We start from the raw sequence: 13,284 nt of genomic DNA, 5'->3' as shown, positions 1-13,284 counted from the left end.
GCGCTGTGCACGAGAGAGACTCGGTGCAAATGTGAGGCCGCGCTGTGCATGAGAGAGACTCAGTGCAAATGTGAGGCCGCGCTGTGCATGAGAGACTCAGTGCAAATGTGAGGCCGCGCTGTGCATGAGAGAGACTCAGTGCAAATGTGAGGCCGCGCTGTGCATGAGCGAGACTCAGTGCAAATGATAGGCTGCGCTGTGCACGAACGAGCGAGACTCGGTGCAAATGTGCCGCCGCGCTGTGCACGAGCGAGACTCGGTGCAAGTGTAACGCTGACTCAGAGCAAACAAGATGGATAAGACATATGGAAACCATCATACCCTAAAAATTAAATTGTCGTTTGGACCATAGCCCACTTACCACATAGATCTGGGGTACTTGGGGGGTGGGTGGGAGAGAGAAGAGGGGGGGACTTTCAATCAGCAGAAAACTAGGGGGGGGGGGGGGGGGGAATACCACTTCTGTGTATTCACTTTATATATAATCTACTATTCACTTTACATGTATAGGTAGGAAAACAATGTTTGTGAATAGAGAATGGGAATGGACAGGAGACGCAAGCCTTGTTACTGCCCCTTAGAGAGCCCGCACTGGCCCTAAATAGGAGTCAAGTGGGTTAATGTTACTCAAAAGGTAGGATGCCATCAACTAATGCCCCTTGCAAGTATGCATCGTTATTTATATATCGCCAACAGTGTGCGCAGCACGTTCCAACATTACAAATCCCGGGAGATTAATTAGAAACAATGAGGTCAATTGCGCAACATGTCAATAATAACATAAGTAAAAGGCAGAGCCTGCCCAGCAGAGCTTACACTCTAAACGGTAACTACATTCATAGATTACACTAAAGTCGCTTTATTGCAACCTGCAAATACAAATCCTGTGTCCACGCTTTAGTTGGCCATGTGGCTCTATACTATTAAATAAGCCCTGTGTATTTTATTTATTTATAAAATATTTTACCAGGAAGTAATACATTGAGAGTTACCTCTCGTTTTCAAGTATGTCCTGGGCACACAGTTAAGACAAATAATACATGCTTACAAATACAGTTACATAAATGAACAGGGTATACATTATATACAAGACATTGCGTACACAGTTAAAGAAAATATATATTATGAGCGTATGAAACAGTTACAGACCAGATAAAAGTGTGAGACAGCCTTAGATTTGAAAGAACTTAAACTGGTGGTGGATGTGAGAGTCTCTGGTAGGTTGTTCCAGTTTTGGGGTGCACGGAAGGAGAAGGAGGAACGTCCGGATACTTTGTTGAGCCTTGGGACCATGAACAGTCTTTTGGAATCTGATCTCAGATGATAGGTACTGCATGTGGTAGGGGTGAGGAGCTTGTTCAGGTAGCTGGGTAGCTTGCCCATGAAGAATTTAAAGGCAAGACAGGAAAGGTGAACTTTGCGCCTAGACTCTAGTGTTGACCAATCTAGTTCTTTGAGCATTTCGCAGTGGTGTGTGTTGTAGTTGCATTGGAGAACAAAACGACAAATTGAATTGTAGAGGGTGTCAAGTTTGCTAAGGTGGGTTTGAGGAGCCGAGCCATATACTATGTCTCCATAGTCAATAACTGGCATTAGCATCTGCTGTGCAATACGCTTTCTGACCAGGAGACTTAGGGAGGATTTGTTCCTGTAAAGTACCCCTAGTTTGGCATAGGTCTTGGTTGTCAGGGTATCAATGTGCATCCCGAATGTTAAGTGGGAGTCAAACCATAAGCCCAGGTATTTAAAACTAGTGACAGGTGTTAGCGTTGGTTCTAATCAGGAGCTCAGTCACTGGAAGCTTTACAAATTTAGTCTTGGTCCCAAATACCATTGTTACAGTCTTGTCAGTGTTTAAAAACAGTTTGTTTTTGGGAAATCCAGTTTTCGAGTTTCTAAAAGTCAGACTGAAGTATGTGTTGAAGGTCAGAGAGGCTATGGCTGTGTGCATATAGGATTGTGTCATCTGCATACATGAGTATTGAGGCTTCCTTACAAGCTGTGGGAAGATCATTAATGAACACTGAGAAGAGTAGGGGCCCCAGAACAGAGCCTTGCGGGACACCACAGGTGATATCCAGGGGGTTGGAGTTAGAGCCTGAGATGGACACATGTTGGGATCTTCCTGATAGGTAGGACTGAAACCAGTTTAAAGCATGTTTCCCTATTCCAGAGCTCTGGAGTTTGTTAAGCAGGATAGCATGATCAACAGTATCAAAAGCCTTTGCATAATCTAGGAATACTGCACCAGTGAGTTGTCCCCGTTCCATTCCACACTGGATTTCATTGCAAACTTTTAGCAGGGTAGTTACGGTGGAGTGTTTGGGACGAACCCCAGATTGGAATTGGCTAGGGAAATTTGTCTTGGTGTAGAAATCGCTTAATTGGGAGTGGACACATTTTTCCATGACTTTGGATAGAATTGTAGCTGGCTCCGTTGTGTGTATGGGCAGAGTTATGTTGTGTGTATGGGCAGAGTTATGTTGTGTGTATGGGCAGAGTTATGCTGTGTGTATGGGCAGAGTTATGCAGTGTGTATGGGCAGTTATCCGGTGTGTATGGGCAGAGTTATGTTGTGTGTATGGGCAGAGTTATGCTGTGTGTATGGGCAGAGTTATGCTGTGTGTATGGGCAGTTATCCGGTGTGTATGGGCAGAGTTATGTTGTGTGTATGGGCAGAGTTATGTTGTGTGTATGGGCAGAGTTATGCTGTGTGTATGGGCAGAGTTATGCTGTGTGTATGGGCAGTTATGCGGTGTTTATGGGCAGAGTTATGTTGTGTGTATGGGCAGAGTTATGCTGTGTGTATGGGCAGAGTTATGCTGTGTGTATGGGCAGAGTTATGCTGTGTGTATGGGCAGAGTTATGCTGTGTGTATGGGCAGTTATGTGTATGGGCAGAGTTATGCGGTGTGTATGGGCAGTTATGTGTATGGGCAGAGTTATGCGGTGTGTATGGGCAGAGTTATGTTGTGTGTATGGGCAGAGTTATGTTGTGTGTATGGGCAGAGTTATGCTGTGTGTATGGGCAGAGTTATGCTGTGTGTATAGGCAGAGTTATGCTGTGTGTATGGGCAGAGTTATGCTGTGTGTATGGGCAGAGTTATGCTGTGTGTATGGGCAGAGTTATGCTGTGTGTATGGGCAGAGTTATGCTGTGTGTATGGGCAGAGTTATGCTGTGTGTATGGGCAGAGTTATGTTGTGTGTATGGGCAGAGTTATGCTGTGTGTATGGGCAGAGTTATGCTGTGTATGGGCAGAGTTATGCTGTGTGTATGGGCAGAGTTATGTTGTGTGTATGGGCAGAGTTATGTTGTGTATGGGCAGAGTTATGCTGTGTGTATGGGCAGAGTTATGCTGTGTGTATGGGCAGAGTTATGCTGTGTGTATGGGCAGAGTTATGCTGTGTGTATGGGCAGAGTTATGCGGTGTGTATGGGCAGTTATGCGGTATTTATGGGCAGAGTTATGCGGTGTGTATGGGCAGAGTTATGCTGTGTGTATAGGCAGAGTTATGCTGTGTGTATGGGCAGAGTTATGCTGTGTGTATGGGCAGAGTTATGCTGTGTGTATGGGCAGAGTTATGCTGTGTGTATGGGCAGAGTTATGCTGTGTGTATGGGCAGAGTTATGTTGTGTGTATGGGCAGAGTTATGCTGTGTGTATGGGCAGAGTTATGCTGTGTATGGGCAGAGTTATGCTGTGTGTATGGGCAGAGTTATGTTGTGTGTATGGGCAGAGTTATGTTGTGTATGGGCAGAGTTATGCTGTGTGTATGGGCAGAGTTATGCTGTGTGTATGGGCAGAGTTATGCTGTGTGTATGGGCAGAGTTATGCTGTGTGTATGGGCAGAGTTATGCTGTGTGTATGGGCAGTTATGCGGTATTTATGGGCAGAGTTATGCGGTGTGTATGGGCAGAGTTATGCTGTGTGTATGGGCAGAGTTATGCTGTGTGTATAGGCAGAGTTATGCTGTGTGTATGGGCAGAGTTATGCTGTGTGTATGGGCAGAGTTATGCTGTGTGTATGGGCAGAGTTATGCTGTGTGTATGGGCAGAGTTATGCGGTGTGTATGGGCAGTTATGCGGTGTGTATGGGCAGTTATGTTGTGTGTATGGGCAGAGTTATGTTGTGTGTATGGGCAGAGTTATGCTGTGTGTATAGGCAGAGTTATGCTGTGTGTATGGGCAGAGTTATGCTGTGTGTATGGGCAGAGTTATGCTGTGTGTATGGGCAGAGTTATGCGGTGTGTATGGGCAGTTATGCGGTGTGTATGGGCAGTTATGTTGTGTGTATGGGCAGAGTTATGTTGTGTGTATGGGCAGAGTTATGTGTACGGTTTAGAGTTATGCTGTGTGTATGGGCAGAGTTATGTTGTGTGTATGGGCAGAGTTATGTTGTGTGTATGGGCAGAGTTATGTTGTGTGTATGGGCAGAGTTATGCTGTGTGTATGGGCAGAGTTATGCTGTGTGTATGGGCAGAGTTATGCTGTGTGTATGGGCAGAGTTATGTGTATGGGGAGAGTTATGCTGTGTGTATGGGCAGTTATGTGTATGGGCAGAGTTATGCGGTGTGTATGGGCAGTTATGTTGTGTGTATGGGCAGAGTTATGTGTACGGTTTAGAGTTATGCTGTGTGTATGGGCAGAGTTATGCTGTGTATGGGCAGAGTTATGTGTACGGGCAGAGTTATGCTGTGTGTATGGGCAGAGTTATGCTGTGTGTATGGGCAGTTATGTGTATGGGCAGAGTTATGCTGTGTATATGGGCAGAGAAGGGTGAGTACTAATGAGAATCAATGTGTGAAGCTACAGAACCAGGTCAGACAAAAACAAACGGGCGCCGTGCACATTAGTGGCTAGAGCTCGTGTTATAGTGTTTATCACGCTGTGCCTGGAGCTGTGAAACACAGAGAGAGAGATAGCAGAGGCGCCACAGCGCTCTCCTCTCATGTGAGCAGCCGCTTATTGCACCGAGGCTACTGCCGGCTGTTTCTAGGCTCCCCCGCTCCGCTATATCTACCACAAAGTCGTTAAGAACGCAAGCACTGTTTCCTCCCTCCCCCTCCAATCCCGACCCCGTTTGCCACTGACCCGGCGCGCGGGCCCCAGCTGTACGGGTTGTTGCTGGGTCGCGTGGAACACGGCGAAAGCTGACACACGTGGGCCATCCATGCCGACCACACACGCCTCCAGATTGTGGTGAGGGAAGAGGCGCGCAAGTCGCGGCGTCAGCTGCCAGGAGTACGTCGCCTGACGTCATCATAGAACAGGATGTGTGGATAGAGGTGTAACCGTAGCTGCGTGCCATGCTCCTCCTAGTGGCATGTGTGTGTAATACACACTGTATACACAAGATCCCTATCAGAGTACAGCAATACGTAACGTTTAATGATGCAATCAAAAAAGGTGCAGGTAACTATGTTTAAAAAGGAATGCTATCTCTCCTATAGAGACGGCCTATGCTGTAATAGTACTGAGGGACCACCTCCATTTGCTGGACGCTATAAAGAAACTTGTGCTGAGGGTACAAAACCATAAGCTGCAAATCAAGCAAATCAAATACCGTGTGTGTTTAAATAAATCAGTTCTGTACAATGAGACATAGATATAATAATGCTGTACTATCAGAAAATGCTTTTAGCATTTATTTTTTTATTTTTAAAAAACAACTGAAAGACAATTTGAATGTATTATAATGTAATACGCATTTTTTGTTCCTATAGCAACTATTTACAAAGGCACAACCTCTTCCTCTCCTTTTTGAGCCCTGCCCTCTCTAGCAGTCACCAATTGTATCTTATTACTTCCTGGACACGTGATCTTCCCCCACAGAACTTTGTCAGCACAGCAAAAGAGGATCAAGGATGCAGAGTAGCTCAGATAGGTGAATTAGACGTTATTCCAGTGTTTATTCCATTGCACGTGTGTATTTAATGTTAAATATTAACAACTCATTTAAAATCAAATGTGTGTGTATATATATAATGTAAACAATATGTATATTTAATTTTGTGTATGTGAATGTGTACAATTGGATATACATGTGTGTTATTACAATTTAGTGTGTAATTAAAAAATAAAATATATGGATTCTTGAGAATGATACATAAGTGTGTGTGTGTGTGTGTGTGTGTGTGTGTGTGTGTGTGTGCGTGTGTGTGTATAGAGGTATCTGTACCGTGTTAGCCGAGCTTTAATAATCAAAAATTAATAGATGATACCATTCTGTGGCTGACGAGATTATATATATATATATATATATATATATATATATATATATATATATATATATATATATATATATAAAAACAACATTACCATTCTCTCGTCCGGTAAAGAAAGACTGCACTCGGTTCAGTAATCATGAAAAACTGTATTGGGCATCTGAATAGAAAAGATAAGTCACCCAATCCGACGTTTCGGTCCTGGAATAGGACCTTTCTCACCCCCTTGAGAAAGGTCCTATTCCAGGACCGAAATGTCGGATTGGGTGACTTATCTTTTCTATTCAGATGCCCAATACAGTTTTTCATGATTACTGAACCGAGTGCAGTCTTTCTTTACCGGACGAGAGAATGGTAATGTTGTTTTTCTATTATTTGAGACTAGCACCTGTCTAAATGAACCAGTACATTGAGTGCAAGCTGTGATGTTTGTTTTTATATATATATGTGTGTGTGTATATCTCTATATCTATATATATATCTATATCGATATATAGATAGATAGATAGATAGATAGATAGATAGATATCTAGATCTAGATCTAGATCTAGAGATATAGATATATATATACATTGAGTTAAGTTATGGTGAGTAAAAAAAGTGACAAAAACCCTCCACAGGAAAGCAAATATGCAAATATAGCTGTATGCTCATCTGCATGTCTTAGGCAGGTCTGCAACCCCGCCTTTCCCCATTATCACCCAGCATACAGCACTTCCACTGCAGCAAGGGATTCTGGGAAATGACATGCAAATGAGCACACAGTGTCACTTTTTGCCTCAATAACCATTTTTAACATGGTTCCCTATAGGCTTAAGCTTGCTGCATGGTCACAGCTTTGAGCACAGCCAGGGTTAAGGTGCATACCCAGAAAACCACCCACAGACAGCTTGCTTTTTTTTTTTTCTCCCGAGAGGGTTGCCCCTCTCGCTCATCGGGTCCCAGTCCACTTCAGCGGATAGGGAGCTTGCCTTTGGACTGTCCAACCAAAGTCAGACCCGCCCTCAGTGCACAGTTTCCCTGAAGGTTTCAGCCCGAAAGCCTAGGTCTCCAGGGACATTGATGCCTTCCTCCGTTAGGATTCAGGACATCCGTCTCTTCCTCCCTCTGGCCCGAGGCCCGCAAGGGAGTTCGCATCATCTCCCCTCTTTCGAGGGTTGTGCGGGTGCACCCCAGCCCTGAAGGGCTGGTTGTTCGAGTGCCATCCCCCCTTAGCCCGAAGGCTCAGGGGTTCTGTGGTACGGGGTCTGGACACCACCTCTCAACGAGCTAGAGGGCCAAATGCTTGCCACAGACCTTTCCTACTGAAACCCCAGATAGGATAGTACTGCATTTGGTCATAGCTGTGCAGGTCGAGAGGAGCTCTCATATCGCCTTGATCTAAGCCAAAGGGCCAAGGCACCCACAGACAGCTGTTTCGACCTTGATGGGTCTCATCAGTGTGGGGTTGATTTTACTGGGAATGCAAGAGAGGCTTATGGGATAGGCCAAACCATAATACTGAGTTAAGTTATGGTGAGTAAAAAAAGTGACAAAAACCCTCCACAGGAAAGCAAATATGCAAATATAGCTGTATGCTCATCTGCATGTCTTAGGCAGGTCTGCAACCCCGCCTTTCCCCATTATCACCCAGCATACAGCACTTCCACTGCAGCCTATAGGGAACCATGTTAAAAATGGTTATTGAGGCAAAAAGTGACACTGTGTGCTCATTTGCATGTCATTTCCCAGAATCCCTTGCTGCAGTGGAAGTGCTGTATGCTGGGTGATAATGGGGAAAGGCAGGGTTGCAGACCTGCCTAAGACATGCAGATGAGCATACAGCTATATTTGCATATATATATATATATATATATATATATATATATATATATATATATATAATGTATAGGCAATACGATACCGTGTTTGAGACGAATATCAAGAGGCAGCACTCCAATAGATGGTCAAAAAAGCTTTGTATTATCAAGACATCATAACCAATCATCACCATCACCTTGAGAAAGGTCCCGCATGTAGGACCGAAACGTTGGTTATGATGTCTTTTTATAATACAAAGCTTTTTTGACCATCTATTGGAGTGCTGCCTCTTGATATTCGTCTCAAACACGGTATCGTATTGCCTATTTATTCTCTACAGGATTTGCACCCATCATCTTGAATTACCCGACTGAGTGCCTATTGTTCTTGTTTATTTGCTATATATATGTATATATACACATACAGGACAGGCACTCCTATACTCTGAAAAAGTGATTACATTTCAATTTTCTGAATATAGGAGTGCCTGTCCTGTTTTCCTTTTTTGTAACTTTCCTTGGACGGTATGCACCCTCCCTTTACCTTTATTTCATGTTTTGTTTTGTGTGGAAGGGGACGTGGGCGAGGCCTATGTGTTGCTGGGCAATATGTAGAGAATGAGGACACTATATACCAGCCGCGTGGAGAAATTGAGGTAAATATTTTTTTGTGTAGTAATTGTGCCATTCATGAAAGCATTTTAACAAACAATATACTTTGAATGACATTTTTTTTTGTTTAACTTTTTTTTTCAGGCAATGGTTGCCACTCTAAACCGCGAGCAGTGGGATCAAACCATGGTAGATCTCATCTTAATTAACCCCAATGTCTACTTTAGCTTGTTGCCACCATCTCCACCACCTCAAGTTCCTAACTCTCCAAACTGGTGCACATGCGGGAAGTGCCGACCGATGCCCACGGCAGAAGAAAGCGTATGCTGTGGCATGCGTCCAGAAACATGCACGTCGGAGTCGCAGTTATTTTCATTACTATGTCTTACCGAGACCGTTCTTGCCATAGCTGCCGCAGCACGTAATGACTTTCTCGGCAATCCTTTACACTTGGCCAACGATAGAAATCGTGAGTTACGATGCTGTTCATACCGTCAATTTATCCTATGGCAGTATGGGAGGATAAGTGCCGGCCTGCGTGGTGGAATTCCTTCTTGTTGTGTGTGGAAAATTAGGACTAAATTTCCTGATGTCAACGATCGTTATGTTGGGTTTTTGCCACACAGATTTATTAATTAGATTGTCATATGTATCTATCTTCCTGTTATTGGTTACATGTTATTTGTTTTTATACTATGTGAATCTGTTTAATAAAAGGGTTATACTTTACCACAGTTACATTTATGGTCTGCCTTTGAAGCTATATGAAATGCATATGTATACGAGTCTTGTTATTGCATAAAGCTGTGCGCTTGTCTGGACCAGTGACAAAAAGCGCTTCACAAACCACTGTTTCCCCCATTCACTTGCACCACATATCGGCCCTCGCACCGCATATCGGCCCTCACACCACATATCGGCCCTCGCACCACATATCGGCCCTCGCACCGCATATCGGCCCTCGCACCACATATCGGCCCTCGCACCGCATATCGGCCCTCGCACCGCATATCGGCCCTCGCACCACATATCGGCCCTCGCACCGCATATCGGCCCTCGCACCGCATATCGGCCCTCGCACCACATATCGGCCCTCGCACCGCATATCGGCCCTCGCACCGCATATCGGCCCTCGCACCACATATCGGCCCTCGCACCGCATATCGGCCCTCGCACCGCATATCGGCCCTCGCACCACATATCGGCCCTCGCACCACATATCGGCCCTCGCACCGCATATCGGCCCTCGCTCCACAAAGAGCATTAGTCTGCACAAAGGAATTACTCTTTCCCTCTTTCCTCCCACTTCAAACATGTCAGCTGTGCAGCGGGCACTTCTTGCGCTGCAGGGAGATGATGAAGAGGCTTTTCTCTCTCTCCTCCGTGCCAGGCAGCTTGGGGTTGCCCGGTGTCCATTATTGAACCGGTCTGTCCTGTATTGGACACTCTGTCCAGTGAAAAATAAGAGGTAATACTGGACATGTATGTGTTCTGTATTACCTCACCGGACATAGTGACCTGACCAGCTTGGAGTGCTGTGGGATTTCCCTGAGCAGGGCTGTTGCTAGGAAGATGGGCAGTTTCCTCCATTCTGATTGGTTGCATTACCCAGCAGCAGTCAATCAGGAGGAGGTGTCAGCCTGGGGGTGGGGCCAAGGAGAGGAGGAAACAGCATGGAGCGGTGAGAGGGGTGTGTGTCTCGAGCACGTTGCACCTTTCACCAGTATTTTTGGAGAAGCCACCTGGCAACCCTAGCGACCAGGCTGCGGGTGGCGGATCACAACCTTTGTCCACAGGAAGCGCGTTTTCCCTTAAGGCCGTGGCACAGATTGGCTTTTTATTTATTTGTGCATTACATTATTTATGTTTCTGCTTATAGGTGTGTTTAAATTCAGCTATTTTTAAATTCAGCTATTTGTTTCCATCTTCCCATGTGTCTATATCAGTGATTTTCAACTGGGGTTCGTCTGCGAGCTCCCCTCAGGGGTTCCACGGCCGAAAGGGGGGGAGAGCTGGGGCAACTCTCCCAGCTGTCCCAGGCACGGCGGCACCCTTAACAGCAGTGCCCCGGTGGCTCCCAAGCTCAGCTATCCTTCCTCTCCCTGCTTCTTCCTTCAACTTCAGGCTGACAGGAGGAAGAGAAAGCATCAGCAGAGAGAGCTGGCTCCCTTAAAGGGACAGTGTGTGTGTCTGTGTGGAGGAGGGGCAGAGAGTGTGTGTGTTTGTGTTTGTGTGGGGCAGGGAGAGAGTGTGTTTGTGTGTGAGGGGGAGAGAGTGTGTGGGGGGTGTGTGTAGGTGAGGGGGTGAGTGAGTGTGTGTGATTGTGTATAGAAGAGAGAATGTGTGGGGGAAATACAGGGGAGGGGGTTAGAGGGGTGCAAGGGTTGGGGTTCCCCAGAATTACACAATCTAATTCTGGGGTTCAGTGTGTGTCTGCCTTTTCCCTCGGCTGATTGTGCATGCTAGCCTGTGTCACACTGATTCCGTTTAACTGTTCCTTTTTACTGAGACACTTCAAGTTAAATTTGAGTTTCTATATTGCGCCTTGTGTTTATTTTCAATTTGTATCTAATTGTTGTTTGTTTGTGTAGAACCTTAAACATTATGTCAGCATATTTAGACACTATCACCACACCTATAGGCAGTTTGTTTTCTGCGCATCCATTACATACCAGTATGTATATTTGCGTGTGTGTATGTATGTATATATTTTGTTCTTGTATAGCGCTGCTAGTTTTACATAGCGCTTTACAGAGACATTTTGCAGACACAGTCCCTGCCCCGTAGAGCTTACAATCTATGTTTTTTTGGTGCCTGAAGCACAGGGAGAGAACATGACTTGCCCAAGATCACAAGGAGCTGACACAAGGAATTGAACATGGTTCCCCTGCGTCAAACTCCGTGCCAGTCAGTGTCGTTACTCACTGAGCCTACATTCTCTACCAGGTCTGCACAACATGCGGCCCGCCTGGCCTCTCTGTGCGGCCCGCGATGACTCCGGCCGGGCGCCAGTTAATTAAATAAATAAATAAAAAAAAAAAGGTTTTAAAAATGGCGGCGATTCATCTCCCCCTGCCCCTCCCCCCCCCTCCTCCTCCCTCCCGGCCCCCGGGTTTTGCGGTGCGCGGGGGCAGCAGCAGCATGAGAAGGATGCGGCAGCCGTGAGTATTTTTTTTTCAATAGCTGGATGCCGGGGAGGTCAGAGCATGCCGGGGGCGGGGCGTAGTATCGGGGAGGATGTGCTGAGCTGATCTAAGGCTGCGGTCCCAGTCACCGCCACAGCGCACGGCTCGGCGTGCGCTGTGCTATCAAGCCCCCCCCCCCAGTCAGGCCGGTCCCAGTCCCTACCTTGTCGCGTACTTTTCCCCAGCGATGCGCGACAGGTTTTCAGGGAGGCAGGAGAATTTGACCTCGACATCTGCGGCCACGCCCCCGCCGGCGGTTCAGCCAATAAGGGCAAACCAGCCGCGGGACGTCATGGCCACGCCCCTGCAAACCCACAGCCACGCCCCCTCCCGTCGCAAACCTTCCCTCTCCACCCAGATCGTGGTGTAGCGCTGTGCACGCGCCGACCCCCCGCCGGGCACGCGTGCCACAGTGCTGACTGGGCACTCGGCCTAAGAGCGGGGTGGGGGTAAGAAACGGTCTGGTGGGGGGGTGGGGGTGAAAGACGGGCTGGTGGGGGGGTGAGGGTGAAAAACGGGCTGGTGGGGGGTGGGTGTGAAAAACGGCTGGTGGGGGGGGTGGGTGTGAAAAACGGGCTGGTGGTGGGGGCGGGCTGCTGACATGTGAGGGGGAGTGGGCTGCTGACATGTGATGGGGGGCAGCTGACATGTATGGGGGGGCTGCTGACATGTGAGGGGGGTGGGCTGCTGACATGAGGTGCAGGGGGGGGGGGAAGTGATGTGAGTTGCAGGGGGAGGGTGTGATGTGAGTTGCAGGGGGAAGAGTGTCATATTGAGGGGAGGGGGAGAGAGTGTCATATTGAGGGGAGGGGGAGAGTGTGTCATATTGAGGGGAGGGGGAGAGAGTGTCATATTGAGGGGAGGGGGAGAGAGTGTCATATTGAGGGGAGGGGAGAGTGTGTCATATTGAGGGGAGGGGGAGAGTGTCATATTGAGGGGAGGGGGAGAGAGTGTCATATTTAGGGGAGGGGGAGAGAGTGTCATATTTAGGGGAGGGGGAGAGAGTGTCATATTGAGGGGAGGGGGAGAGAGTGTCATATTGAGGGGAGGGGGAGAGAGTCATATTGAGGGGAGGGGGAAAGAGTGTCATATTGAGAGGGGGGGAGAGTGTCATATTGAGGGGAGGGGGAGAGAGTGTCATATTGAGGGGAGGGGGAGAGAGTGTCATATTGAGGGGAGGGAGATTGTCATATTGAGGGGAGGGGGAGAGAGTGTCATATTGAGGGGAGGGGAGGGAGATTGTCATATTGAGGGGAGGGGGAGAGAGTGTCATATTGAGGGGAAGGGGAGAGTGTCATTTAGGGGAGGGGGAGAGTGTGTCATATTGAGGGGAGGGGGAGAGAGTGTCATATTGAGGGGAGGGGGAGAGTGGCATTTAGGGGAGGGGGAGAGTGTGTCATATTGAGGGGAGAGGGAGAGTGTCATATTGAGGGGAGGGGGAGAGTGTCATATTGAGGGGATTGGG

At 47.3% G+C, this 13,284-nt stretch overlaps 2 protein-coding genes across 2 annotated transcripts in view; one reads left to right on the top strand and one right to left on the bottom strand.

Annotated features, from left to right (window-relative positions):
- Positions 1-5,252, bottom strand: part of LOC142493035 (ribosomal oxygenase 1-like) — a 42,897-nt gene extending 37,645 nt beyond the window's left edge. The window contains exon 1 of the mRNA XM_075596451.1: positions 5,091-5,252. Coding sequence (XP_075452566.1) covers positions 5,091-5,171 — 81 coding nt within the window. The 5' untranslated portion in view covers positions 5,172-5,252. The remainder of the gene's footprint in view (positions 1-5,090) is intronic.
- Positions 5,238-9,374, top strand: LOC142493036 (P2X purinoceptor 7-like). The gene is made up of 4 exons (XM_075596453.1): positions 5,238-5,411; positions 5,723-5,883; positions 8,597-8,678; positions 8,779-9,374. The coding sequence occupies exons 2-4, from the start codon at positions 5,864-5,866 to the stop codon at positions 9,271-9,273; spliced, it is 597 nt and encodes a 198-aa protein (XP_075452568.1). The 5' UTR covers positions 5,238-5,411; positions 5,723-5,863; the 3' UTR covers positions 9,274-9,374.
- The last annotated feature ends 3,910 nt before the right edge of the window (positions 9,375-13,284 follow it).

Source organism: Ascaphus truei, chromosome 4 (assembly GCF_040206685.1).
Source record: "Ascaphus truei isolate aAscTru1 chromosome 4, aAscTru1.hap1, whole genome shotgun sequence".
Taxonomy (NCBI): domain Eukaryota; kingdom Metazoa; phylum Chordata; class Amphibia; order Anura; family Ascaphidae; genus Ascaphus; species Ascaphus truei.
Note: the sequence above shows the minus strand (reverse complement) of the source record. Positions and strands in the feature narration are given on the sequence as shown.